The 27,664-nt window shown below is 40.0% G+C and overlaps 2 protein-coding genes across 5 annotated transcripts in view; both read right to left on the bottom strand.

The window, feature by feature from the left end:
- LOC115741912 (ubiquitin C-terminal hydrolase 12-like) overlaps window positions 1-25,876 on the bottom strand; it is a 44,584-nt gene extending 18,708 nt beyond the window's left edge. For 2 of the 4 annotated variants that reach the window (XM_048281651.1, XM_048281650.1), the window contains exons 1-4: window positions 25,741-25,876; window positions 25,581-25,658; window positions 25,394-25,513; window positions 24,622-24,744 (exon numbers count right to left, since the gene is read on the bottom strand). In XM_048281651.1, coding sequence (XP_048137608.1) covers window positions 24,622-24,744; window positions 25,394-25,513; window positions 25,581-25,658 — 321 coding nt within the window. In that variant the 5' untranslated portion in view covers window positions 25,741-25,876. The remainder of the gene's footprint in view (window positions 1-24,621; window positions 24,745-25,393; window positions 25,514-25,580; window positions 25,659-25,740) is intronic. The other 2 variants (XM_030675935.1, XM_030675936.2) reach the window with 2 other exon arrangements.
- Window positions 15,982-24,168, bottom strand: LOC125315804. The gene is made up of 6 exons (XM_048281669.1): window positions 24,099-24,168; window positions 23,886-23,974; window positions 23,689-23,797; window positions 17,906-17,974; window positions 17,728-17,826; window positions 15,982-16,902 (listed from the first exon to the last, which is right to left on the bottom strand). The coding sequence occupies exons 1-6, from the start codon at window positions 24,156-24,158 to the stop codon at window positions 16,228-16,230; spliced, it is 1,101 nt and encodes a 366-aa protein (XP_048137626.1). The 5' UTR covers window positions 24,159-24,168; the 3' UTR covers window positions 15,982-16,227.
- Window positions 25,877-27,664: the final 1,788 nt, after the last annotated feature.

The following is a 27,664-nucleotide window of genomic DNA, read 5'->3' as shown; positions in this document are numbered from 1 at the left end:
CCAGCTTCAGGGACACATAAAGGAGAATAGGAGTAGCATTCATCAGGAAATAATTTTACCCTTAAAATGTTCCGCAATATCCTTTTCACGGAAGTGAAAATAGCTCTCCTTGTCGTGCTTCTTCTTGTCCCGATCGTCCTTCTTGTTGTCGTTTCTTCACTTCGTCTAAGCCTCTTTGACCAGTCCGACGGAGAGTATGTCCGCGTCACACCACTTCCTCAGCTTTCCTAAGAGCTCCACCGGATCTACGGCTCCGTCCACTGTCACCTTCTTGTTGCTCCTGCTCATGCTCCTGCTAATGCTACATACAATTAGCTGCACGTAAGCAGAGAAATTCACACTCTGTATTGACTCGGCCAACTTAACTGCAGATATTAAGATATCGGGTTTGTTCTTTCACTAGAAATAGAGAGACCGAGGCGAGAAGAAAGCTTCATCTGATCTACACCTTGATATTCAAAGACTATATCCCCGGCCGTTCTCCATTCTTTTTCATTTGAGCAAATCCAGCTTGAACACCACTTTCTGTCACCACCAAAAACACAGGCAGCAACGTCAAAATGAACCCCTTTTAAGCCCAACTAAGGACCACTTTCCCTTCAACCACGGCAAGTAAAAGTCCAAGATTGCTAAAGAAAGGTTAAAGATAACCTTTTTCTTTTCCTTTTCTTTTTCATTGTTGAGAGATTCTTTGCTCCTTTTCCTTTTCCTTTTCCTGTTCCTTGTAAAGGGAGAGAGAATTTATTTAATTTAAAAGTTGCAATTTAAAACTCTTTTTCTCACATTCACATAGAGGTTGGCAACTTGTGGAGCAAGTTGATGACCTGCACGGGTTAGCAACTTGGTGGTCAGCACTTGCTGACACACACATATATATATATATATATGTATTTCTTTTCAAATATAAATATATATATATATATATCAACGTGTGCACATTTTTAGGCACATCAATATATCTCTATTTCGGACATACTTGTGCATCATATGCACGTTCGTTTATGACCAAAAATAAGAATTAAATTTCAGTCAGACTAATTTGATGGTCGTGATCACAAACATATTTACAATATCGTCTTTCACATTCAACGTCGTCATGTACTCGTTATGATGTGTGACATCCTTAGGTTCATCACTGAGCTGATAGTAACATATGCATCAACACATTAGTACTTCCAAGAGAATTGACCGTCCCAATCAACCTTCAGGTCCTACAAGCCATATTGGCATTTAGCAATATGTCATAGGTGCTTAGACAGTGTGAATGCTTCAAGAATATAATGAGCTCATCGGTTTTGGCTACAATGTAATTCAATCCCTCTGTCTTACCATGTCTCAATCGTACAAAAGCCATAAAATATTTGTCAAGCCTCCAATTCAATCACATACACAAATCTAATTGACATGCATTTATACGAGACATGAATATTTCATTATCGGTTAAAATCTCGGCCGGGAATTTCAATGTAGTGTCATGATTTGATCGCATAGGACATCATTATCATACCTTGCAATTAACAAGGAGATAAATTCCATTTTACGCACACGTGTAACTTCGTATGTGAAGGAACTATGACCATCAAGTATAGAGACGGATCAATGAACCGACAATATGCGCACTTGTGAACCATAGCTACCCTACACACAAGCTATCACTGTGCCTCGGGTTTAAAGATCATTTACACAAGACCAAAGCGGGAAGGATTAGACATTGACCATGCTAGAAGCTTCCATGTTGCTAATCATTTAATGTGTGTCACATTTAGTGAAATTGTCCAGTACAAGCACCTATGCTCTAACTCGGGTATCATAATATCTAATGACTTGTGAATTGTCATCCCCTTAAGTATCCAATACTTAATGGTGAAGCTAAAAACACACCGATCTCAACAGGATCATTACTATCTACTTAATGATCCATCGACCGGGAACAATTTAAAGATTCGGTTTAACTGTGAACCTGTCACACATATTTTTAATATCTCAAGAATAGATTCAGTCATAACTGATCTTATGTAATCATTCATCTAATTAACTGGACAAATGAATGAACATGTCTTTACCATTAATTAAATATGAAATTAAAAGTATAACTAAAATCCCCAACATGTAACTATTATATGGTAACTTTAGGGCATACATCTCCTCTGTGCATGGGTCTAGTCTTGAGATTGTCCTTTTCAAGCAAAGCTACAACAGAGCAATCGGAAAAGTCGGTCCTAATCGGGGGTTGAAGCATGCGATGCCAACATATCTTCGTCCTCTTATTGTAACAATGCAGAGAAATCAACGTCAAAAGCAGTAGTTAGCTTCATACCAATCGAAACCCGATCAACCCAATCAAAACCCTAAGAAATCACTAGACTGGATAGCTTGGTGCAACCGAAGCTCAATTCAAAAAAGAAGGCAAATCGCCGAAGAATCCTTCAAAAAGAAGAAGAAGAAGCTCAAATGCTACGAATGGTAGAACGAAAAGACCAGTGTCAAAGAACTAGCAACAGTGAAAAGAAGAGGTGGAAATCAGAGACAGAGACAGAGAGACAAAGGCGGTGATTACGTCCCAAGGCGGAGGAGTCATCATAGTCATGGATGTAGAGATGTGCAAATTCGCCATCAACCATTGGAAAAAGCAGAGAGAGAGAGAGAGAGAGAGAGAGAGAGAGAGAGAGAGAGAATGTAGAGGAGGAGGAAGAATTTTTTACTTTACGTGAGAGAGAGAAAGACCACATGCGAGAGCGAAGGGGGGAGAGAGAGAGAGAGAGAATACCATAAGCATCTATGAATTATTGGTATGACTTTTCATTACGCGTTGCCTAACACGGCAATTGAAAATATTATAGAGAATATTGTCGCGACCTAAAAAAAATGAACAAGTTTCCAATTTTAGGTTAATGGATTACCGGATTAATTAATTAGATTAATTAACCTAGTTCGAGTTCTCCCAAGCTCTACCAAATCGCAACTTATGGTTCATGTGATTATCTTGCAAAAGATTTTTCATTTTTGGAGCCGCCACTAATCATTTTTGGTAGGTTGATTAGAAACCTAAATAAAATAGCGGGAGAACTATTTTATTTCTGCGAACCAGAGGTTAAGAGTCCGGGGACTTGATTATGCTAGATTACTCTAACGCCCTTTCGGTACCATTTTCACGAAGAAATGTCCGATTTGGCAATTTTGATGGATTCCGCTTGAGGTTCGGAGGTGTGGTTCTTTTTTTGGTTTTTCTTCTTATGACTTTTTTTAGTTTTTTTTTTTATTTTCAAAATAAAGAAATTACATGAAATTGAGATGAAATATGTTTAAGATTACTCCCCAATTTGAACTATCGCACCAAACTTTTGCTCTGGGCTTGTTTTAACCGGTTCGGTGGCTTGTTAGACCAAGAAGTCTCGTGGTCCTATCTCTCCTTTATGCTTCTTTCTCATCTTGCTATAATTCCATGAGGCTCTGCAAATTAAGAAAAGAATAAAAATGAGTGCGATTAATTTGAACCAAACTAGAGAAAGTAAGAGGACTTAGCTTTAGTGGAGGAAATTGTTTTTGGCAAATGAATCATCGGGACGGATGCAATCTAGGCATTGATCTTCTCTCCATTTTTGCTTTCATTCTATTCTTGTACCATTGATGTCTCATCGTTGGTATGCAGCTATTTTTTAACATAAAACGTAGAGAAATCAGTGTAGAAAATCTGGACTAATTTGCATCCAAACTTAGAGGAAATTAGAAAATCACTTAGCTTTCTTTTGCTTTGCGGCGATCTTGAACGAATGGGATGAACTTGTGGCTTGTGTTGGTTGGTGCAAAAATTGGCGATGGTAGCACCGGGCTTCAAAACTCTCATACTCTCAAACTCTCTTCAAATTTTCTCTCTAAAACCAATCTCAAGAGCTCTCTAAATTCTCTCCCACTCTTCCCAAAACTTTCTCCATTCTCCTCCTCTTTTATAGGCAAAGTTCTTCATCCTTCATTATTCATCTTCATTTCTTCACCTTCCATTTTCATCTTCTCTTCTTCATCTACATCTTCTCTTCTTCATCTTCATTTCCTCACCTTCCATTTTCATCTTCTCTTCTTCATCTTCATCTTCTCTTCCTCATCTTCATTTCTCCACCTTCCATTTTCATCTTCCCTTCTTCATATTCATCTTCTCTTCTTCATCTTCTCTTCACCATCTTCCTTTCATTATCTTCTCTTCTTTATCTTCTCTTCACCATCTTCCTTTCTCCATCTTCTTTTGATATTTGCAATACAGTTCCTGAAATTTCAAGTATTTGCAATATAGTCCCCGAAGTTTTAAGTATTTGCAATACAGTCCCCGAAGTTTCAAATCTTCTCGGTATATTTTTCCATCCCGTGCCTAGTCTAGACGCATGCTAAATTAAGTGTTCTACTTGCCAAATTATATGCCAATGCAATGTATGCTCAAAATAAATATGTGAGATGATTTTTATAATTTTTATGCAAAAAATAGATTAGTCAAAATTTAGGCGTCAACAACTGCCCCTTTTTGAGTGGAGGCTCGTAGAGGTTCCGCTCAAAGACAAAATTGAATCCTAAATTTTGACAAGGCAAATTATGGATGAACTTTTTGACGGGAGTTTTAATCCCATTTTTTATGTAATGAAGTGATGCATGATATGCAAGACCGTAAATAACATGTGCCAAAACTTCTCTTTTTTCCTTGTTAGAGAAACATGCACATGGATCGCATACGAGAATACTTGTTTTACCAAATACCTCATAAGCTGTTGATTCCCTTAATTTCTCGGTTTCTTGCAAACACGAGGACCTTAAAGTATTTGGCCTATCTGTTATTAGAGACTTCTCCCTAATGCGAGACATCGCAAGATATGTGTGTCTTTCGAGATCACAAGAGCTACGTCGTTGTGAGTCGAAAGAAGTGGGATCGAGTTCACAAGAGCTACGTCGTTGTGAGTTGATTAAATGTCGAAATCGCCGGTGCATATGTCTTCACGATTCGACAAAGGGGAATCAAAATCATAAGAGCTACGTCATTATGATTTGATTTGGATCAAAACCATGGGTGCTTATGTCTTCATGATTTGATAAAGGAGCCGAAAATTATAAGAGCTATGTCATTATGAGCCGACTAAAGGTCAAGATCACCGGTGCATACGTCTTCGTGATTCGAGACCGAAATCATAAGAGCTACGTCGTTATGATTTGATAAGATGTCAAGATCGCTAGTGCATATGTCTTAACGACTCGATAGAAGAGGCATATTGCCGGAATTGAACAATATTTGATGGGAGCACCCTCGAATGGAATCGATAAGTACGAAAGGGGCATATCGCCTGAATTGAATCATAACAACTATCATCAGAAGAGTTGTTAATTGGAAAAGGGATTCAAAAAACTTACCTGGACTTTCCGAACGATTAATCAAGGAATGAAATAGATTGCTCATAGCGTGCCTGGTAGGCATTTGCCAGCAGAACTTGCTCATTCAATAATCCTTAGGTGAATTTCGAGACCTTGGGAGGGAACTCGAACATCGGGAATGTATTACCTATCATAGAATGTCGGAGGTAACACACACAAACATATTCAACAATGAGTATAATGCAATCACTTATACTATGGTTCATGCATAACCATTCTTTTAAGTTCGCATTACCAATTTTGTCCAGGGAGGTTCTCACATTACGAATACCTCGAATGTGAGCTGAATGGGGGGACTTCAGTCCGAAAGGGCTTTCACTCATTCTCAAGAAAAGCTATTTATCCCGTCTACGGGATTCAAAAGAAATCACTCAATCTTTCCATCATCGCATTCGATAAGGATCCAAGTAATCTCGCAATTGATACGACCGAGCCGATCTAGAGGTCTTGATTATGACCGTAATGAGGGCTAGGTCAAAGGTTTACAAAGGGGACTCTAGTTGAGTCAAGGCTGCTGCAATGAATTTCTTCATTATCTGCTATGGGTTTACAAGTCAAGAACCCCGCAAAAATGAGAGAGAAATAATCTTGCTCGAACTTCTTCGAGCGATGCTTAAAATAATTGAGCCCTACAAGAACTCAAGTGCCCTAGTCGGAAAAGACTTTTGAAGGGTTGTACCGTGGGTTATGATTTGGGGACTTGGAAAAGAAAGGATTTGTTTTGGCTCAGAAGATGTATGAGAAGCGACTTGATGTTGGTGACCATTGCGGTCTTGTCATCGATCTTGGCCTTTTGGGGTGCCACCATTGCTTTGAGGATGGTATGAGCTGGGGATTGCATTTTGCAATTTGACACTTAATGAGAACCCCTCTTGAAACGTACAAGAGAATTGTGCATTACAAATGAACAATGGATTGAATGGGCATTGGCCTTACTTTTGGTAGGCACTTTGTTTTTTAAATACCCAAGAATTTTCTGTAGAATCAACCTTCGCTTTTTTTTTTTTTATATTTTTACTGCTGATGAGTTCATTCGGGGATTTTACGTTGATCCGACTTTTCAAGTCCTACTCAAAGATGGGCCATTTTCGCTTCGGGACAATAATGGTCACCAATAAGGGCTTTTAGAAATGAATTTGCAGGTTCAAATGTGTTGTGCAAATGGATATAAATGTGTAGGATAAAAGAAGAAATGCTTTTCGTCATCCTAAGGCACTTGAATTAAAGCGCAAGTACAATGCAAAGAATCACCCGAAGATTGATGTTAGTCCAAGCAAGAGAATTTCTAACCATTTGCCTCGCGATACCGATGGAATTACCTTTGTTTTGCCCCAATGTGGGGTGGTTCTCGACAGGGTTGTAGAAGTGAAACCTCCGCTCAAATGGGTTAATCAACGGATAACCCGTAGTGTTTAGGATAGAGAAATGAACGCCTCCGTCACTTCGCTTATTGTACCTTTCGCGAGAAAACTCTTTACCTCGGGGAATGCGGAATTTTGCCACTGTTCATCTCGCCTGAAAAAATTGGACATGTTTGGGAAAGGATTGCCTTTCATCATTCCGTCCTGCCCCATTCCGTACATTCGATGTATCTTATGCAGTTCATGTTCCTTATTCAGAGTTGGTAAATTAAACATGATGTATAGTCATGCACAAACTATGCAATGTATGAGTGTTTTCGAGCATATAAAATGCAGGAACTTTTTATCTTGGTGGATAGAATTGCCAACACATAAGAAACTTCTTAGGGGCGTGGATCATGAGTTGCCCCCGCTCATGCAAATGAGTTGCAAAACTTCATTATCTCTAGGTCGAGACATGAGATTGTCAAAGGCTCCAGGAATTTCTCATTTCATTAATTTTTTAGGGAGAAGAGATACTTCTCTATCCGGAAAGGCAGTGACCCCCGTAAAAATCAAAAGGGGAAGCGTCAATGTATGTCCTCATGTTCTAAAAGAGTTGAAACGATACCGCTTTACCCTTGTATGTATTCCTTGCGAACTTTGAATTTGAAAAGATCGATTCATCTGGATCGGATTGTATGTTCGAGATGTTATCTCTCCAGGTTCCGTAACTATCCGGGCCAAAACTTCGATCGGTACTGGAATGGAATTAAAGGAGTATTCATGCGAGATTGGTTCCACCTCTTCTACCGGCCACTCCAATGATTGACTGATTTTGTCTTGGATCAGACTCCAACGATTGTTGTTTGAGAACCCATAATCACTAGCTTCGGATCACGGCTCCGGAGGTCCTTCAGTTCCAAGCAAGCTCATCAAGGTGGCAAGCTCATCATCAAAGTAATCATCCGATGTTTCGAGCAATTGATGCTCGAATTGGGTATTGTTGTTTGCTAACATCGGTGCCAGATTTCCCATTTTGTTTTCGCCGTGAGCAGATCGACTCCTTGAGCTTGAGCTTTCACCGTTGCCCACCATTATCTTAGCCACTATAAGAGAAGTGGTTGACATTTCAGGAACCGGCAAAGGACTTTCCGGTGATACATGGATGGTGTGTACTATCTCAAAAGTGTGGTAGGAATCTTCTTCATCATGAGCCGGCTCGATGTAAGGGATGGCCGTTTCATTAAAAATCTGGTGATCTTCCTCTCCATGGACAATCACCAACTTCTGTTCGACCACGAACTTAATTTTCTGATGAAGGCTTGATGGGACAGCTCCGGCATTATGAATCCAAGGTCGGCCTAGGAGAAGGTTAAAGGCCGAAGGAATATCCAAGACCTGGAAGAGAATGTCAAACAAAGAAGGCCCGATCAGAATCTCCAAGTTGATCTGCCTCAGCACATCCTTCTTTACGCCATCGAATAAGCGGACGGAAGTCTTGGCCGTCTGCAACCCGAGTCGGTGACTTCCGCAACCGGTCGACAATGCTATACTCACTCGCCTTGATTACAGCCAAGAATTCCTTAGCATCTTTCTCGGTGAGTTGCTTAGTAGGTTGGTCACCGCTATAAGCGCGTCCCGATCTTGTTATCGGGGCAAGATCGTAGGACCAAGGAACCGCCTTGTCATTAACGTACGGAAAAGGCCGGGCGAGGCAATGACTATTCCAAGTTCATCGTCCGCTGCATCTTCCAAGGCGGGCATGTCCGCTAACTCTGGGTCGTTCTTGATCAAGTTAGTCACATTGGCATCTTCCACTTGAGATTCTTGAAAGGTCTCGAGTTGGGTCAAAGCTGCGAGCTCCCGATCCCGATCAATGATAATCCGGGATATAGTGGCCACTGTCCCGGTTTGACTTGCCCGGACTATGAATCCGTCCTTCGGGAGAGCGGAGACCTTTTCCTTCAACCGATCGAGTGATATCGGTTCACCGACCTCATAATATCTTGCCCCGATCGGAGCGTTGAGAACATCAGCTATTTCAACCTTAATAGCACCAACCTGTTTGATTCCCAAATGAATACAACATTAACTTTACCCGAATGATTTGGCAAAGGATTATTCGGACATTCAAATTGTTTGTTGTCTTGGAACGAAAATGCCTTAGAATCGAGAAGATCTTGAATCCGATGCTTTAGTACGAAACAGCTGTCAGTGTCATGTCCGAGCTCCCCGTAGTGGTAATCACATTTCTTCGATGGATCATATATCGGCGAGCTCGTGTTACTGGGTCATAGAGGCTCGGAAGTCGGTAAACCTCTCTTACGTAGAACCGCGAGTACCTGCGACGGGGTTCCCGGTAGAGGAGTAAACCGCCGAGGGGACCGTTGATTCCCTCTTTGTCGTTGCACGCCGAAATTGGCCTACTGCTGATTTGGAATCAGTACGACCGGCGTCCGGGTCGTAGGTTTTTGGCTGTAGGTCATGTTGACCCGTGGGGCCGGCTCCTTATCTTTCCTTACCGCAAACCTCTTAGTCGTCGTACCGACATCACCGTACCAACCTTTCTTCATGCCGTTCTCGATTTCTTCAGCCATCGCGATGAGATGGCTAAATGACGTGGCAGCAGATCCCAAAATTTGAGTTCTCATAACCGGTGGCGGGGTGGAAACAAACAAGTTCATGAGTTCCCTTTCGGGAGGGACTGATTTCAGCTAAGATGTCACGTTCCTCCACCTGGTGGCATACTACTTGATTGTTTCTCCCTTCTTCATCTCAAGCTGTTTAAGGTCTTCTCTAGTGGTGAGCACGTCCAAGTTAAAGCTAAAATGTTTGATGAAAGCATTAGCTGCCTTTTCCCAATCATCCATCCGGTAGATCTCGTAGTCCGTATACCATCTCATGGCAGCTTCTTTTAAACTAGCTTGGAAAGTCCGAACCATTAGAGGGCCGTTGGTCGCATGCTTATTCATTCTTGCCTGGTACATCTAGATATGCTGAACCGGGTTGGAAGTCCCATCATACTTCTCGAAGTCGGGCATCTTGAACTTCTCCGGCACCGTGACATTTGAAAAGATAGACAGGTCAATCTGGGGTATGTTGTGAGTCCCCTCAACCTCTCGGATCCTCTGTTCCATTTGGGCCAACAGCTTGGCCGCATCACCATTCAATCCGGGGGCCACGGGGCTGGCTTGAGGGATTGGGACTACGGGCGGCGTGCTCGAGCTCACACCCGTGATGATCACATCATCTAGTGGCATTGTCGGATAGAGAGTAGCTTCCGGGGCTTTACCGAATGTGTCCGTAGGAGGAACTAGAGTAGGAAGCGGCGGGCTGACGGCGGATGATTGAAGTTTGGCGGTGAAGGCGGCTATCATTTCTTCTATCTTTCGGGACATCATCCCTTCAAAGCGCTCGGTCAAGAAGCCAAGTTTCTCGTCTAGGACAGTACTAACGGCGGCATTAATGTCGGCCATCCTCTTTGCGACCGATCGAGTAATATGTGGAGGATCCGTGATAAATTACATGTACGCAGTAACAAACCCAAAATGAGTACAGGGAGCAAGAATAGCGAGCCGGCCCATGACATCCGTCTAGACTCAAATGAACAAAGTGATTATGACCAAAAGATTGAAACATGTAATTTTCAGTTTGTCCGCTTTTACGAAAAAATTCGTATTAATTCGTACGTTGATCAAAACATGTCCAAATTTTACGAGCTTATAGTTGAGAAGGTGATGAACAACTTTTATGTTGGCCAATTAGACTAGAAATGTACGGATCAAATCAGTTTAATGTGTCTTTCCAAAAAAATCACGTTCAGAAAACTGTTATAACCGCATGTTGTTGAAAAAACGAAGGGCCATCTTAAATTATGAATTTAATTCTGAAATTTTGCAAGATATTAGTTGAAACATAGGTCTACAACTTTCGTGTTTGGTACTTACTCAAAGCTCGATCGTAGAATTTAGTAAAAATCGCACAACAGGAATAAGCCAAATCAGAATTGAGAACAACTGATGAAATTGTAAAAGCTGCGGAAGCAAAGTGCGAAATTGGAAATAAGACAATGAAACTTCTAAACAATCAACCTAAACCATGGACCGGCCCAAAATAAAAATGAGATAACAAGGTACAAGAGACAAGAAATTACCTCTCATACGAAGAAAATGCCAATCACAAAGACATGCGCATGAATTGTGAGTTTAAATCTTATTCTATCTATCCAAAAGGCTTTTGCAAAGTGAAATGATGAACGAAATGACATGTCGCAGCCTCGCGCGCAATCATCATGACTAGTCGCAACCTCGCGTACAATAGTCATGACTAGTCGGGTCCAATCACTTCGGCTTTGTTCGGTCGACAAGGGCAATTCTCATGCATCGTAGCCTCACGTGTATTAGAACGACCCTTGAGCCATTTTTTGGAAAAATTTTCGGGATCCAAATGGGATAACCTTTAGCGAAACCTTACCGCCAAGGTTAAAGAACCATCTAAATACCATCTTAAAACTATTAGTGTGACCCAGGTCCGGTCATGGATTGTGTGCAGTGTAGTGCAAATACGATCAATCATGCACAACAATTAAAGGCAAACACTACTTCAATGATTCAAAAGTTAAATCACAATTCCAATCACCAAGCCTGCAAAACAAAGGGTTAGCCGATCACTCCTCCCCTTATAACTCCCAATCTGCAAAAACATTTAACACCTAAGAATGAGAATTCAACCAAAGTTTACCAAATCAAGTGATTTCTTTTTCATGAAATTATCCGGCCTAAGTCCTCTTTAAAGTCCCCAGTGGAGTCGCCAAGCTGTCGCGACCTAAAAAAAAATGAACAAGTTTCCAATTTTAGGTTAATGGATTACCGGATTAATTAATTAGATTAATTAACCTAGTTCGAGTTCTCCCAAGCTCTACCAAATCGCAACTTATGGTTCATGTGATTATCTTGCAAAAGATTTTTCATTTTTGGAGCCGCCACTAATCATTTTTGGTAGGTTGATTAGAAACCTAAATAAAATAGCGGGAGAACTATTTTATTTCTGCGAACCGGAGGTTAAGAGTCCGGGGACTTGGTTATGCTAGATTACTCTAATGCCCTTTCGGTACCATTTTCACGAAGAAATGTCTGATTTGGCAATTTTGATGGATTCCGCTTGAGGTTCAGAGGTGGTTCTTTTTTTGGTTTTTCTTCTTATGACTTTTTTTAGTTTTTTTTTTTATTTTCAAAATAAAGAAATTACATGAAATTGAGATGAAATATGTTTAAGATTACTCCCCAATTTGAACTATCGCTCCAAACTTTTGCTCTGGGCTTGTTTTAACCGGTTCGGTGGCTTGTTAGACCAAGAAGTCTCGTGGTCCTATCTCTCCTTTATGCTTCTTTCTCATCTTGCTATAATTCCATGAGGCTCTGCAAATTAAGAAAAGAATAAAAATGAGTGCGATTAATTTGAACCAAACTAGAGAAAGTAAGAGGACTTAGCTTTAGTGGAGGAAATTGTTTTTGGCAAATGAATCATCGGGACGGATGCAATCTAGGCATTGATCTTCTCTCCATTTTTGCTTTCATTCTATTCTTGTACCATTGATGTCTCATCGTTGGTATGCAGCTATTTTTTAACATAAAACGTAGAGAAATCAGTGTAGAAAATCTGGACTAATTTGCATCCAAACTTAGAGGAAATTAGAAAATCACTTAGCTTTCTTTTGCTGCGGCGATCTTGAACGAATGGGATGAACTTGTGGCTTGTGTTGGTTGGTGCAAAAATTGGCGATGGTAGCACCGGGCTTCAAAACTCTCATACTCTCAAACTCTCTTCAAATTTTCTCTCTAAAACCAATCTCAAGAGCTCTCTAAATTCTCTCCCACTCTTCCCAAAACTTTCTCCATTCTCCTCCTCTTTTATAGGCAAAGTTCTTCATCCTTCATTATTCATCTTCATTTCTTCACCTTCCATTTTCATCTTCTCTTCTTCATCTACATCTTCTCTTCTTCATCTTCATTTCCTCACCTTCCATTTTCATCTTCTCTTCTTCATCTTCATCTTCTCTTCCTCATCTTCATTTCTCCACCTTCCATTTTCATCTTCCCTTCTTCATATTCATCTTCTCTTCTTCATCTTCTCTTCACCATCTTCCTTTCATTATCTTCTCTTCTTTATCTTCTCTTCACCATCTTCCTTTCTCCATCTTCTTTTGGTATTTGCAATATAGTCCCCGAAGTTTTAAGTATTTGCAATACAGTCCCCGAAGTTTCAAATCTTCTCGGTGTATTTTTCCATCCCGTGCCTAGTCTAGACGCATGCTAAATTAAGTGTTCTACTTGCCAAATTATATGCCAATGCAATGTATGCTCAAAATAAATATGTGAGATGATTTTTATAATTTTTATGCAAAAAATAGATTAGTCAAAATTTAGGCGTCAACAAATATTTTTTTGAAGTTTTAGCAAAATAAGAATCTAAAAAGAAGATAGAAAGATCTAGCATTAAGGTCCAACGAAGAGTAGCTATGTAGAAGCGCCTCCCACCGCCAACCATGCTTCGCCGAGGCTCCCGCATTCCTCACTAGACTCGGCCCAAGCCGACGTAGACATCATCCCCCCACCTTTGTGTTGAACAAAAAATTTGCGAATGTGCATATACACGAGTATGTTGCGCTTGAACTAGGAGAAGTCATTGCCCTCGCTAGTTTCTTGTAGGGTAGACCACGACCTACCATTTGTCGGAAAGGACGAAATATTTGACATTTTATTGAGGATTTTGGTGTTGGTAAATTCATCAAATTGTTTGTAACTTACTATGGAAAAATGGGCATTGTACTTTCATTGGAAGTTGCTAAGTTTGATGTTATTTTGAAATAACATATTCCTCGCATATTTGCCAATTTAGTCCTAACATTTTAAATTTATCGATTCGGTTTAAGCCTTTTCACCTTTTGTCAATTCAGTCCTACCGGATCCGAATCATGGCGATCCTACGAGACACCGTGGCACTCGCAATGAAGTAAAGCGTAAAAGTCAGAAAGAGAAATTGAGACACGAGATTTTATCCAGGTTCATCCTTAAACTAGGGCTACTTCCAGCAGATGATTCTACTATAATTAGTACCTCGTACCTCTTATTACATCACTCAATTACAAGTAAAAAATAGTATATATAACAGTAGCTATTTATGGGTCCAAACCCAAACTACCAATGAAAAAAATAAAGGCTTAAATCGTAAAAGCCATATGGTGTTCAAGGGGTGTTGTCCAGTTGAGAACCCCGCAGGAGTAGCTCCCCCTGACTCCTGCCCGCTCGGCGTGGAGTGGGAACCACATGCTTTCTTATTATTGGGGAGTATGAATCACACTCCAACAGAGGGCAGCCTCGCTTGCTGTTGGCGGAGGTTGAGGCCGGAGGGAAAAAGAAAAGAAGAAAAAGGAAAAAGGAAGAAGGAAAAAAATAAAAAATAAAAGAATAAACAATAGAATTTTGAAAAATATTAAAACATTATTAAATTTTGTTTACATTATCATCAGTGGTGCCACGTAGAATTGCTAGCATCCACGTCACCGATTTCTGGCCAATAGTACCGAATTGACAAAATGTGAAGAGCTTTAGGATTGAATTAACAAACTTAAAAGGTTTAGAATTGGATTGACAAAAGTGCAAGACTTGTGAATGAAGGATGAAAGCCGAAAGAAAAGAATCCCCATTGCACCTATTCTCCGCAATAGTTGGTTCAAATTTATCTCGAGCATGGTCACCGAACCCCAATCTCTACCTCGGTTGGTGCACCTATGGTTGTTAAAGTTGTTGATGCCAAGAAAGAGAAAGAAAAGAAGAATATTTCTTCTCTAATAGCGAGGGTATCACTTACTACTAATTCGAGTGAAATGTCTGGTGGTAATGATGCGTATATCGAATTATGGGTGCATGTAGAATGATATTGGTTCGAGCTCCATTTCCCTCTCGGCACTTAGGTCTTCTTCTAAAACTTCTTCCATTCCTCTTTCCATTGTTCCGCCGACTATATTGATTGAATAGCGTTGGAATTGCCTACGTAGAAAGTATACCGATTATCTCTCAAAGCCATTGAATTGCTATTGGTTGTCCTACCCATTTGTTAGATTTTATTCGAACCTTGTTTTATTGCTCTTTCTTGATGGTATTCTAGGGCACTATACCTCGAAAAATATGAAGCCAAGGAAGCAATCAGATACATATCGACTTCTTTCCAGAAATTGATAACTTATCATTTCATGCTATGTTCTAAATTACCCTCGATGCATCTATTGAACGAGTTGCCTACTAATCGACAATTGCGCAACTAACAAAATTTCTAGCTTACTAACAATGTTACAGAATAGCATCACCAAAAATTGTTTTCATTTTGCCCAAATGGAACATTATTCTTTCAAATAGAGAAATAGAAAATTTCTAGTTCTCATTTCTGTTCCAAACCTATTTCTCGCTAAAAAAATTGGTCAAGAAATAAAAAAATGAAATTGTGATTCTAAACAGATTTTTGTTCCATAAACAGGTTTGAAAGAGAACAGAGAAAGAGAATGATTGTCATATATGCCTTAAGTACAATGTTATTTTGAAATAACAAATTCCAGTTACCTTGTTGGTAACTTGCCAAGTTGCGAATGATTTATTGTTGTGAAGCTAATCATTCTAATGTAAGTTACTAATTACACTGGTGACTTTTTGTTTTCGATGGCAAATTTCCACAGAAAGTAGATAAGTCGTATTCGACTTCTTGTTTTGAGTGGTAAATTTCTAGAAAAATTGGTAACTTATTATCTTATGTGATGTTAACAAGTTGCTAACAATGTCAGTGATTAACCATTGACGTATCTGTCGAACGGGTTGCCTACTAACTAGTAACTGTAACTGGCAGGTACAAAAATTTTACTAACAAGACTTCAGGTTCACCAACAACGTTAGAGAATTACTATCACCGATATTTGTTCTCGTTTTGCCCAAACAGAACATCGTTCTTTGAATGAAAGTGATATCAGTGACTACGGTACGGAAGACATAAGTGTGAAATGATTGTGGTAGGAGAGAGTGCTGATGTCCAAAGTCATCCTTGAAGTCTTTCTGCAGTACATGTACATGGATAAAAGATCCTCGGTCTCAACTTGAAAGAGAGAAACAGATCCAACTTCAGTCACAGTGAAGACGTGCGTCATCATTCGTGGCTGACAATTAAGCGTACCAACGCGTCAATAGGCTTACAAATCTCTGATGAAGTAACCAAAAGAAAACCACAGAGAAAGTGAAATTCGGAGCGTGTAAAAGCACAGCATATGTGGTAACTCCTACAAAAGATTATCAGAAGGTGACAGTTTCTCAATGGCACAGGTTTTCACCAATCAAAGCACTTCATAGCAAGAGATTCCACACAAATAGTTCTATTCACAAGAGCAATCCATTTGAACAATGTCCTCATAGCCGGTTCTGATCTAAGCCATAAAGTTTCAACCGAATAGCGACTTTAGATTTGACCAAGCAGTCGTTGATCTAGACATTCTTTCCTCGGCTATTCTCTTCTTCTCCTCGGCCTCCACTACTTTTTTATCTTGGTCCTTGTACCCAGACTTCGCTTCTTCTGACTCGACCATCAAAATCTGCCAGTCCGAAATGAGCTTTTCTCTTCTGGACTTCACTTCCTCAAGTTTTTTGTTGAGCTCTTTCTCCTCTTCGGTCACGCCACCCAACAACTGCTTATACAAGATGTGAGTCTCATAATTCTTCTTCATTGTCACAAACTTTTGATCCTTCAGCAACTTCTGCAACTCGAATTCGACACTGTCCCGCTCGAAGGTCAAAAAGTCGGACGTGAACTCATCGAAGTTGGCCCAAAAGGCCTTGACCGACTTTTGCTGGTCCTGTGATAACCCACTTTGGGCTATGCTTAATGTTGACACTGCTTCAGCCAATCTGTCTTTTACATTTAGCTTGAAGAGATCGGAAAGGCACTCCTTCAAAAACAGCTTAGCCTTCTCTACTTGTTCCAAGGTGGGAGTCTCAGAAGTTGAAAGAGCACACTTTTGATTGCTTGCGTTCGACCCTCCTCTGGCCGGAGAACTCTCAGCAACATTAATAATTTCCTCAAGATTTGAGAAATATGTGTTGAATTCTGTCAGTGTCGCCTGAGGAATATATACAGGAGGTTCAGCCAACCAAGTATTGTCAGCTGGGAGTTGTGGGAGTTGGGGGGCCAAAATCTCAGCTACAACCATCAAAGCGTTGCTCACTGAATACCCATTACGGTCATCACGGACTTCGCTCAATAGATAAAACTTGATTTATCTTCTTGAATATTCCCAACTAGCTTTAAAGCGAAAGGATAAGGACTTAAAGCTGAAAACTTGGATCCATCCTAGGCTATATGGTCTACATGATAAACCTCGATTATCTTCGATGCATGCACACTAAACTCAAAACTTTCTCATGCACGTCCTTTTATAATTGTATATGAACGTGTGCTCCTTTCCATTACAGAATTCTCCAAAGAATTTCCCTTGTAACCTGTCATATTCCCTAAAAAGTTTATGAGAAAAATGCATAAATCCCTTTGCCCATCCTTATGCCTTTCCACCACTGATTAGCTTTCACAAATATCAATTAGTATCATCGAATGCTAAGTGAATTTATAAAATGATGGTATGGCTGTTTCCTATAAGTTGACAGGTCCAACGACACACTCTTCATAGCGATGAACTAGTCCGTATAAGTTGTGACCTAGTGAGAATGCTTTGAAAGATGTTTCTTAATCCTGAGGTTATTGTGTTAATCTTAATAAATTAGTTTCTGCACATACGTGGCCAAAACAAAGTCCAGCAAAGAACGGGAAAGAAAGAAGAGCTAAACCGCATGCTTAAGACTAAGAAACACACCTCCAGACACCAGATTCACAAGCAAAGAAGATACAAATACTCAAGCGATAGTGGTTAACAAATAAGGGCTGGTGCTACCTGGCGGTTATGCACATACTCCAAGAAAGAAGAAACATCTGGGTAAAGAAATTTGCATATTCGAGCTTTTTGAAAGCAAATGATGTCTCCATCTTCAATCTGAGAAGAGAAACAGAATTCATTCTAAGAAAATGCGCAATATGCGAATCTGAATGTGACATAATAAGCCAATTTATACCTGACTCTGAAGAAATGACATCTCCTTGTCAACATGTATGCACATGACAGATGGCTCAAACCTTATCTCCTGGGGATAACACCAAAATGAAATGAGGGCCTTAAATTTACTTTGCCAAGCATTGTGACATGTTGAGATTACACCATCGGAGAGAGCTACTCAATCTATAATAAGGAAAGGAAAAGAAATTTTAGAAGAAAACGATGTCGTCTCATCTCGTACACAAATATATTCTCTGGAAGATTCCAGCAGTACGTGTACTCTCAATAACCGTTTTGGCAACTCTGAGCCCTGGTTTGGCAACTCTGAGCCCTATTTTGGCAACTCTGAGCCTTGACGAATTAGAGTGACAAGAAGAAGGATCAAGAAAGGAATTTCTATATTTTTTGTTCCTTTATCTTTTTTTTTGTGTTCTGGGATGTAATTAAAGTATTGACTGCTCTAGACCTAGATTCTTTTGTTGTATAAAATTGAAAAGATGAACGCTGGAGGTCATGCGCTCTCGGATGAAAAGTTTTGTGAGAATGAAGGAAATGGCTATAGCAGCAAGATTTCTTCCTCCTCTGCTTTGACTCTTTCCTTCTTTTATTGAATCTTCTTCATGGTATCAGAGCCATTCTCTGAGAGCATTAAGCACACACCGAATAATGGCTGCGAGAGTTCCTAAATTCCCATTTCCTATTCACGTAAACATAAATAATTTTGTTACGATTAAGCTTGCTGAAGATAATTTTCTTCTTTGGCAAGCACGGTTTCATAGATTTCTCCGGAGTCAAGAGCTATTTGGGTTTGTCAATGGTGAGATTTCACCACCGTCGCAGAAGCGGCACGTTCAAGTTGATGATGAAGAGGTTGAAGAGCAAAACCCCGATTATGCAGACCGGATGAGAACCGACCAGCTAATATCCTCTTGGATCGGTGGAGCTGTCTCTGAGAACATTTTAGGGTTGATTATCGGCTTAGAAACATCTTACGAGGTATGGCAAACTCTCTTGAATCGATTTACACAAAAGTCCGTAGCTAGAGAGTTTGAGCTAAGGGGAAAACTCCAGGCATGTCAAAAACGGGGTAGACCATTATCCGATTATCTCGGGGAGTACAAACTAATTTGCGATCGGTTGAACGCAATTGGTAAGCCTGTGGATGAGATAACGAAGGTTTTCGGCGTCTTGGAGGGGTTAGGATCGGAATATGAGAATTTTAGAACAACTATGTATTGTTTGAAGCCTCAACCGAATTATGATGAGGTTATTTCACAATTGGAGAGGTTCGAAACGAGGTTGCAAAGTTACTCCTCAAGCCAATATAACCCGAATTTTGCCTACTACGGGCGGAGAAATGTTGAAAAAGAGCAGAAGGTGGATTTTGATAGTGAAGTTGTTCAACCAAATTTTGCTTTTGTGGGTCAGAGAGGAAACAACGGGTTTTATGAAAATAGAGGTGGACGTAACTATGGTAGAAGCGGTCGTAGTTATGATAATCGAGGTCGTGGTTATGGATATCAAGGGAGAAATCAGAGTTATAGATCATTTGATTCAAACCAAGACCTAGAGGTTCAAGCTTATAAACAACGGATCAATAATCTTAGTTCGGGCCAAGGATTTCGGCCTTATGCGGGTGCTTCACAAAGATATCGGGATGTTAAGTCATATCCTTCCCCGAATTCATCTATGAAAAACGTCCAAGATGAGAAAGCTACGAAGGTGTGAGACTAGCATGTCAAATCTGCAAGCGACCTGGACATGATGCGCTTCGATGTTGGTATCGGTTCGACAATTCCTTTCAAGGAGAAAACATCCCGACAGCTCTTGCGGCAATACATCTTGAAGATCCGAAGGGCAATGAATGGTACCCAGACACGGGTGCCACAGCCCACATAACTGCTAATCCGGGTATTATTCACAACTCCACAAAGTATAATGGAACCGATACGGTAATGATAGGAAATGGGTCTTGTCTTCCTATTACATTCACTGGGAATGCGTTTTTACATACCGAGTTTGATGTGTTGCCTCTTAATGATGTGTTGGTGGTTCCTGAAATAAGGAAAAATCTTCTTTCGGTTTCTAAGCTAACCGATGATTATCCTTGCTCTTTTGTTTTTGACAAATGCGGTGTTTATGTTAAGGACCATCAAACCAACACAATGGTGATGCTCGGAAGGAAAATTGGGGGTCTCTACAGAGTAGACCAGAAAACAACCGAGGCTCTTTTTACTCAAAGACATAAACAGGTTGGGGAAGAAGTGTGGCACCAGCGGCTTGCTCACACTAATTCTCAGATTTTGAAGTTTCTTGAGAACCAGCAGATGATCCGATGCAATAAGACAACTCGGTCTGTGTGTAGGAGTTGTCAGATAGTAAAAAGTACTAAGTTAGCATTCCCCTTGTCCGAGTCCGGAACCAAGTTTCCTTTGGAAAGGATTCACTGCGACGTTTGGGGTCCATCGCCAGTGAGATCATTTCAAGGTTTCAGATTTTATGTTATCTTTGTAGACAACTTTTCCCGCTATAGTTGGGTTTATCCAATGAAGTTAAAGTCGGATTTCTATGATATCTTCATCTTGTTTCAGAAATATGTGGAAAATCAATTTGATCGCAAAATTAAAGTGTTTCAATGTGATGGCGGGGGCGAATTTTCAAGCCTTAGATTTCAGAATCATTTAAAGGATTGTGGGATCAAAAATTACATTTCTTGTCCATACACTCCAGAACAAAACGGGATTTCTGAACGGAAGCATCGTCATGTGGTAGAACTTGGTTTATCAATGCTATATCATGCAAGAGTTCCGTTGAGTTACTGGGTGGATGCTTTTTTGACTGCCACTTACATTATAAACAAGCTTCCTACTCCAAATTTGCAGATGGAGTCCCCTCACAAAGAAGCTTTTCGGGCACAAACCAAGTTACGAACATCTACGGGTATTCGGAAGTGCTTGTTATCCTTGTCTCGGACCTTATGCGCAACACAAGTTCGATCCTCGCTCACTTACTTGTGTGTTTCTAGGCTACAGTGATAGACATAAAGGGTACCGGTGTCTTGTACCTTCCGATGGCAGAGTTTATATTAGCCGAAATGTCACGTTTGATGAAAGTTTCTTCCCTTTTGCTAAGAAGCTGAATGAAGTGTTTCCGCACTATACTGCCTTGTATAAGAAATGGGTTGACGAGGTTGAATTTCCGGATTCGAAGAGAGAAGAGCAAGTAAAGAATATCACTAATGACAATGCGGGCTTTTTACAAGAAAGTGAGGTGCTTGAAATTAGACAGATGCGTGCTCCTTATACTACAACCGAGAAGTCACAGAAACCATCAGCTCAACAATCACCATCCGATTCAGAGTTGAGAAGGGAAAGTCCACCTATCCAATCTACTGCAGCTCCAGTTGACAACTACCCGTGTCAGGAAACACGAGTTTTGCAACCCTCTCAACCAAGTGGAACAACAAAACACATTATGCAAACCCGCTCCAAGTCGGGGATTGTGAAACCAAATCCCAAGTACGCTTGTTTGGCTGAATATCACGTGCCTGCAGAGCCCAAGACAGTCAAATCCGCATTAGCACATGAGGGATGGAATAAAGCGATGAAAGAAGAGATGAATGCACTTCATGAAAACCAAACCTGGACCTTAGTTCCGAGAACAAATCAGATGCATGTAATAGGGTGCAAGTGGGTTTTTAAAACCAAATTAGCACCTGATGGAAGTCTTGACAAGTTGAAAGCACGATTGGTAGCGAAGGGGTTCCACCAAGAGGAGGGAATTGATTTCCTCGAGACATTTAGTCCGGTCGTAAAACAGGCAACAATTCGGATCATCCTCTCGGTTGCAATGGTAAAGAAGTGGTCAATACATCAACTCGACGTCAAGAATGCTTTTTTGCATGGCACATTAAAGGAGACGGTTTATATGGAGCAACCTTCGGGGTTTGAGCATCCTACACTTACCGATCATGTGTGCTTACTCCAAAAGTCCCTTTATGGCCTACGACAGGCACCGCGGGCCTGGTTTGAGAAGTTTAGTAACTTCCTACTTGAGTCGGGATTCTTCCGTAGCACCACGGATCCATCACTTTTTTGTGTTTCATAAGGGACAAGACACAATTCTACTCTTGCTTTACGTGGATGATATTTTGTTGACTGGTAATTCTGATCATTTACTTGCACACCTGATCAAATCTCTCGGTTCAACTTTTCACATGAAGGACTTAGGGTGTATACATTACTTCTTGGGTATAGAAGCAAAGCACACACCGGAGGAGCTATTCCTTTGTCGGACAAAGTATGCCATTGATCTCCTTGTAAGGGCAAACATGAAAGAGTGCAAACCGATGTCTACACCTCTGTCAATGAAACCATCTCATACATCGGATGATGAAGTACTTCTTGATCAACCACTTGAGTACCGAAGCTTAGTTGGGGGTCTTCAATATTTAACAATAACAAGGCCGGACATTGCTTATGCCACCAATTTGCTTTGTCGAAAAATGCAGAAACCTACAGTTGGTGATTTTGACAGATTGAAACGAGTTCTTCGGTACGTTAAAGGGACTGTCAACTTGGGACTCTTCATTCACTCTAATAGTTCATTGAAGCTTTATGGGTTTTCGGATGCCGATTGGGCAGGTTGTGCTGAAACGAGATGTTCTACTACCGGGTTGTGTTCTTATCTCGGTTCGAATATAATCTCATGGTCAGCGAAGAAGCAAACAACCGTATCTCGGTCATCAACGGAGGCGCAGTACGGAGCGCTTGCCTGCGCTACCGCTGACCTTACGTGGATAAGTTTCGTCCTTCGGGACATTGGAATATCGTTAGCTTCACCAACGATACTCTTTTGTGATAATCAATCAGCGATTTCTCTTACTGCTAATCCCATTTTACATGCCAGGACGAAGCACATAGAAATTGATTTTCACTTCGTCCGCGAGAAAGTATCCTTGGGTTCTCTCAGTGTACAATATATTCCGAGCAACCGTCAAATTGCTGACATTTTTACCAAGACGCTGTCAAGACAGGACCATTGCATCATCCGAACCAAACTGGGTTTAGGGTTTAAACCCTTACCCGGTTTGCGGGGGGATGTTGAGATTACACCATCGGAGAGAGCTACTCAATCTATAATAAGGAAAGGAAAACAAATTTTAGAAGAAAACGATGTCGTCTCATCTGGTACACAAATATATTCTCTGGAAGATTCCAGCAAGACGTGTACTCTCAATAACCGTTTTGGCAACTCTGAGCCCCGGTTTGGCAACTCTGAGCCCTATTTTGGCAACTCTGAGCCTTGACGAATTAGAGTGACAAGAAGAAGGATCAGTAAAGGAATTTCTATATTTTTTGTTCCTTTATCTTTTTTTTGTGTTCTGGGATGTAATTAAAGTATTGACTGCTCTAGACCTAGATTCTTTTGTTGTATAAAATTGAAAAGACGAACGCTGGAGGTCATGCGCTCTCAGATGAAAAGTTTTGTGAGAATGAAGGAAATGGCTATAGCAGCAAGATTTCTTCCTCCTCTGCTTTGACTCTTTCCTTCTTTTATTGAATCTTCTTCATGACAGACCTTATATAGTTGAAACTAGGACGACTTTTATCTTTTACCACAAAAACTATATTTTAAAAGTGGAAGGTAAAGCTGCTTGTTATGATTTTTCACTAAGACAGTTCCTAAATTTATTCCCAGCAAATATTTAACTAATTTGAATGAAATTGAACTATCTAGTCCTCAAAGAAGTATGTTCAAGTGCAGGCTTCCTCTTTCTCCAAGGAAAGGGAAGGAACAAACCTCAAATAGTTCTAATTCTTCATTTTGATTGAAGCCTGCCATCTCGGTTAATCTTGGCAAAATTTCAATTGGTCTACCATAACGCTTCACAAAGAGCCTACCTACATATCTGGTATCATGGTGGTAATTCTCATGTAAGATGAAAAAAAGGGGTGCAAAGAAAACAGGAAAATTTGATATACAGAAATGCAAACTACCGCAGTTCTCCTTTCTCAGGGCTGTAAAGTTTGAAGAATAGTAAGATATCTTCTTTAGATTTTTCGGGTGGTGCAACAGGAATCTGATCCTGCAATATCATGCACTGTCATTTAGACCATAGCAAAAGCTACAAAAATGTGGTACCTTCCAAAGCCACCTCAGAATGCATGCCAAACACTAATAATGCATGGCTAAAGACTATAAATCATTACCAGCAAAAGCTCAACTTCCAAGAACAGCTTTAATTCCGAATTGGAAGCCTTGTTCGACATCTTTATTAGCTGTCAAGGTTATCATAATCATTAGATAATCGAATATACATGAGAAGCACTAACTCAATCTACATACTCCAGTTCGTCCTCATTCTTAGGATGAGCCTAAGCCGATTAAACAAAAAACAAAGATAACAGCAGTTTTCCTTACACCACCATCGCTAACGGCATAATCAATCCCATTTTCCACACATATATGGTAAAGGCCATAGAGTAATATTTGATACTCTCTCTAACTCACATCCATGAGGAACAAATTTATATGGTAGTAGTTATTGTAATAGAGAGCTTAGAAAGAACTCATAACTTCCCTTAAGGAAAGTGACCTAAACGAATTTTACATGTATCTTGCTTTTCTACATTTTATGAAGAAACTTTAACGCACAAAAGAAAGGAACCTCCCCAATCACATAAATCAATCCATGGAATAGGAGGATTGGATTCAGCAGTAAAATGTTATTACTTGTTGTGCTTCCTCTTGGGCTGTCAGAGGCCGAAGTGGACGGTAAGTATGGTTTTGCCTCTTTGCCCATAACCAAAAACGCTGACAGTGCACAGGTACACCAAACTCTCTGGCAACTTCCTCCTGCGAGTTACCAGAAAATCAGTTACATGCATCGGTCGACATATCTGACAAGATATACTACTAGATAGGATCCAAATGGCACAGCAACGTTCAAATGGCTGACACACTAAACAAAAATCTTAGTTGTCTTTACTGCCTTATCTAAATCAAGATAAAGCAATGTCATCATATAACCACTACCCGTGTACCAAAATCAGCAGACACCAAGTCAGGGGTCAGGTATACTTAAAAGGTTTTTGAAGCATGGTTTATTTACCAGGATTTAATGATTTTCAGCTATTCAAATATTTTTTGTGGTAAATTGAAGGGACGAAGTACAAAATTACTATGACAAGTAAGCACACAATTAACAAAGAAAACGAGAAAGTATCGCACACAGAAATTCTTTCAAGAGCAGATGACAGCCAAGAAGGACTTCTGCATCAGTACTACTGTAGTCGGAGAAGTAAAGACAACAAAAGTGCCAAAAACAGGGCTAGATTAGAGAAATATTGTAGCTGGAACAGAATAGATGCTTCTAGGTTTTGTAGAAACCGGCAACGCATATTGAATCAGAAAAAACTAACGAGAAAGAGAGTTAAAGACCTAACTATACTGGGGTGAAGCTCGAAATAGTCATTAGCTAAAGTCATGAAAAGTGTAAAGATACCTTGAAAAGAGTAAACGGCGTTTGCTTCTGAATGCGAAAACTTCGGACTTTGTCATGGTCCACAAGATCGAAGTATATATCTTTTCCAATCTTGTCAACAAGATCCTCTTCTCGTGCAACCTAGCATCATAATCTGTTGCTTCAGATTTCGTATTAACAAAGGCAAATGCTGCTTCTGAGGATATACCTTTATTATGGTATAAAGATGGGCTTGTGTTTTGCACTTTCTCTGTTCCTCCTCTTCTTGTTCCTTCATCAAACTCATCTAAAGACAACAGGAATATGAGTCCAGCTTCATGGACACATAAAGGAGAATAGGAGTAGCATTCATCAAGAAATAATTTTACCCTTAAATGTTCCGCAATATCCTTTTCACGGAAGTGAAAATAGCTCTCCTTGTCGTGCTTCTTCTTGTCCCGATCGTCTTTCTTGTTGTCGTTTCTTCACTTCGTCTAAGCCTCTTCGACCAGTCCAACGGAGAGTATGTCCGCGTCACACCGCTTCCTCAGCTTTCCTAAGAGCTCCACCGGATCTACGGCTCCGTCCACCGTCACCTTCTTGTTGCTCCTGCTCCTGCTCCTGCTAATGCTCATACAATTACCTGCACGTAAGTAGAGAAACTCACACTCTGTATTGACTCGGTCAACTTAACTGCAGATGTTGAGATAATCGGTTCTGTTCGTTTACTAGAAATAGGGAGACTGTGGCGAGAAGAAAGCTTCATCTGATCTACACCTTGATATTCAAAGACTATATCCCCGGCCGTTCTCCATTCTTTTTCATTTGAGCAAATCCAGCTTGAACACCACTTTCTGTCACCACAAAAAACACAGGCAGCAACGTCAAAACAAACCCCTTTTAAGCCCAACTAAGGACCACTTTCCCTTCAACCACCGTAAGTAAAAGTCCCAGATTGCTAAAGAAAGGTTAAAGAGAACCTTTTTCTTTTCCTTTTTCTTTTTCCTTGTTGAGAGATTCTTTGCTCCTTTTCCTTTTCCTTGAGGCCTTTTCCTGCCTTCAGTCTTTGTAATGGGAGAGAGAATTTATTTAATTTAAAAGTTGCAATTTAAAACTCTTTTTCTCACATTCACATAGAGGTTGGCGACTTGCGGAGCAAGTTGATGGCCTGTACGGGTCAGCAACTTGGAGGTCAGCACTTGGTGACACATATATATGTATTTCTTTTCATATATATCTACATATATATGTATATATATACCATAAGGGGACTAAGATCGATAAACCAAAACATAAAAATTGAAATTATAATTGAAGATCACTCAAAATGATGGAAATGAATATCATAAAGGATGTCGACTGGAATTCCAAATTAAACCACTCACCAAACTCACAAATAAAAGAAACTAAAGAATGTATACAAAATATCAAAAGGAGAATGATGAAAGTATATAGACAGATAGTGAATATAAATAGGAATAAGGGTTTAAGTACACCCCAAGTGTCATAAGTTGTGTATGGCGCTCACTTTAGTGCCAAAACTTTCAAATCGATCACTTTAGTACTAAGTTTTTGTAACTTCGATCACTTCAGTGTAAAAACTTTCAAAACGATCACTTAAGTGCTAACTTTTTTTAAAAATGATCATTTAAGTGCCAATATTTTTAAAAAACGATCACTTTAGAGTCAAATTCACCGAGCCACGTCATCTCAAATATTAATAAAAAATACCACGTGTCGAATTTTTGGCAAGCCACGTTAGCTCCGGCACTAAAGTGATCGAAGTTACAAAAACTTACCACTAAAGTGATCGATTTGAAAGTTTTGCCACTAAAGTGAGCGCCGTACACAATTTATGACACTTGGGGTGTACTTAAGCCTAGGAATAAGAGATAATGCATATGAAATGCAAGATCCGACTTATCCTTGGTCGGGCCCGCATGGTAACTATTCTCATTCTCCGATTCTCACCCCAAAAAAATAAAAAATGAGAATGCTGTTTGGTAACGTAACTAATTCTGATTCTGATTACGTTCCCAGAATCAGCTTTGGAGAATCAGAATCGCTTTTAGAGTAAAATCTAGAAGCAAAAAAAAGTTGCTTCTGGAAAAAGAATGACTTTTGAAAATAGCAAACAGAATGAAGTCCCACATCTCTCACTTTTTCCTTGTAATTTTCTCGTCATTTTTTCCCCTCTACCTAATAAAAATAAAATAAAATAAAATAAAAATAAAAAATAACAAAAAATTTATATAATCCTAAAAAAATAGAAAAAGCTTAGATTATGCTAGTTTGACCTTATTTTCATAAAGT

This window comes from Rhodamnia argentea, chromosome 7 (assembly GCF_020921035.1).
Source record: "Rhodamnia argentea isolate NSW1041297 chromosome 7, ASM2092103v1, whole genome shotgun sequence".
Taxonomy (NCBI): Eukaryota; Viridiplantae; Streptophyta; class Magnoliopsida; order Myrtales; family Myrtaceae; genus Rhodamnia; species Rhodamnia argentea.
Note: the sequence above shows the minus strand (reverse complement) of the source record. Positions and strands in the feature narration are given on the sequence as shown.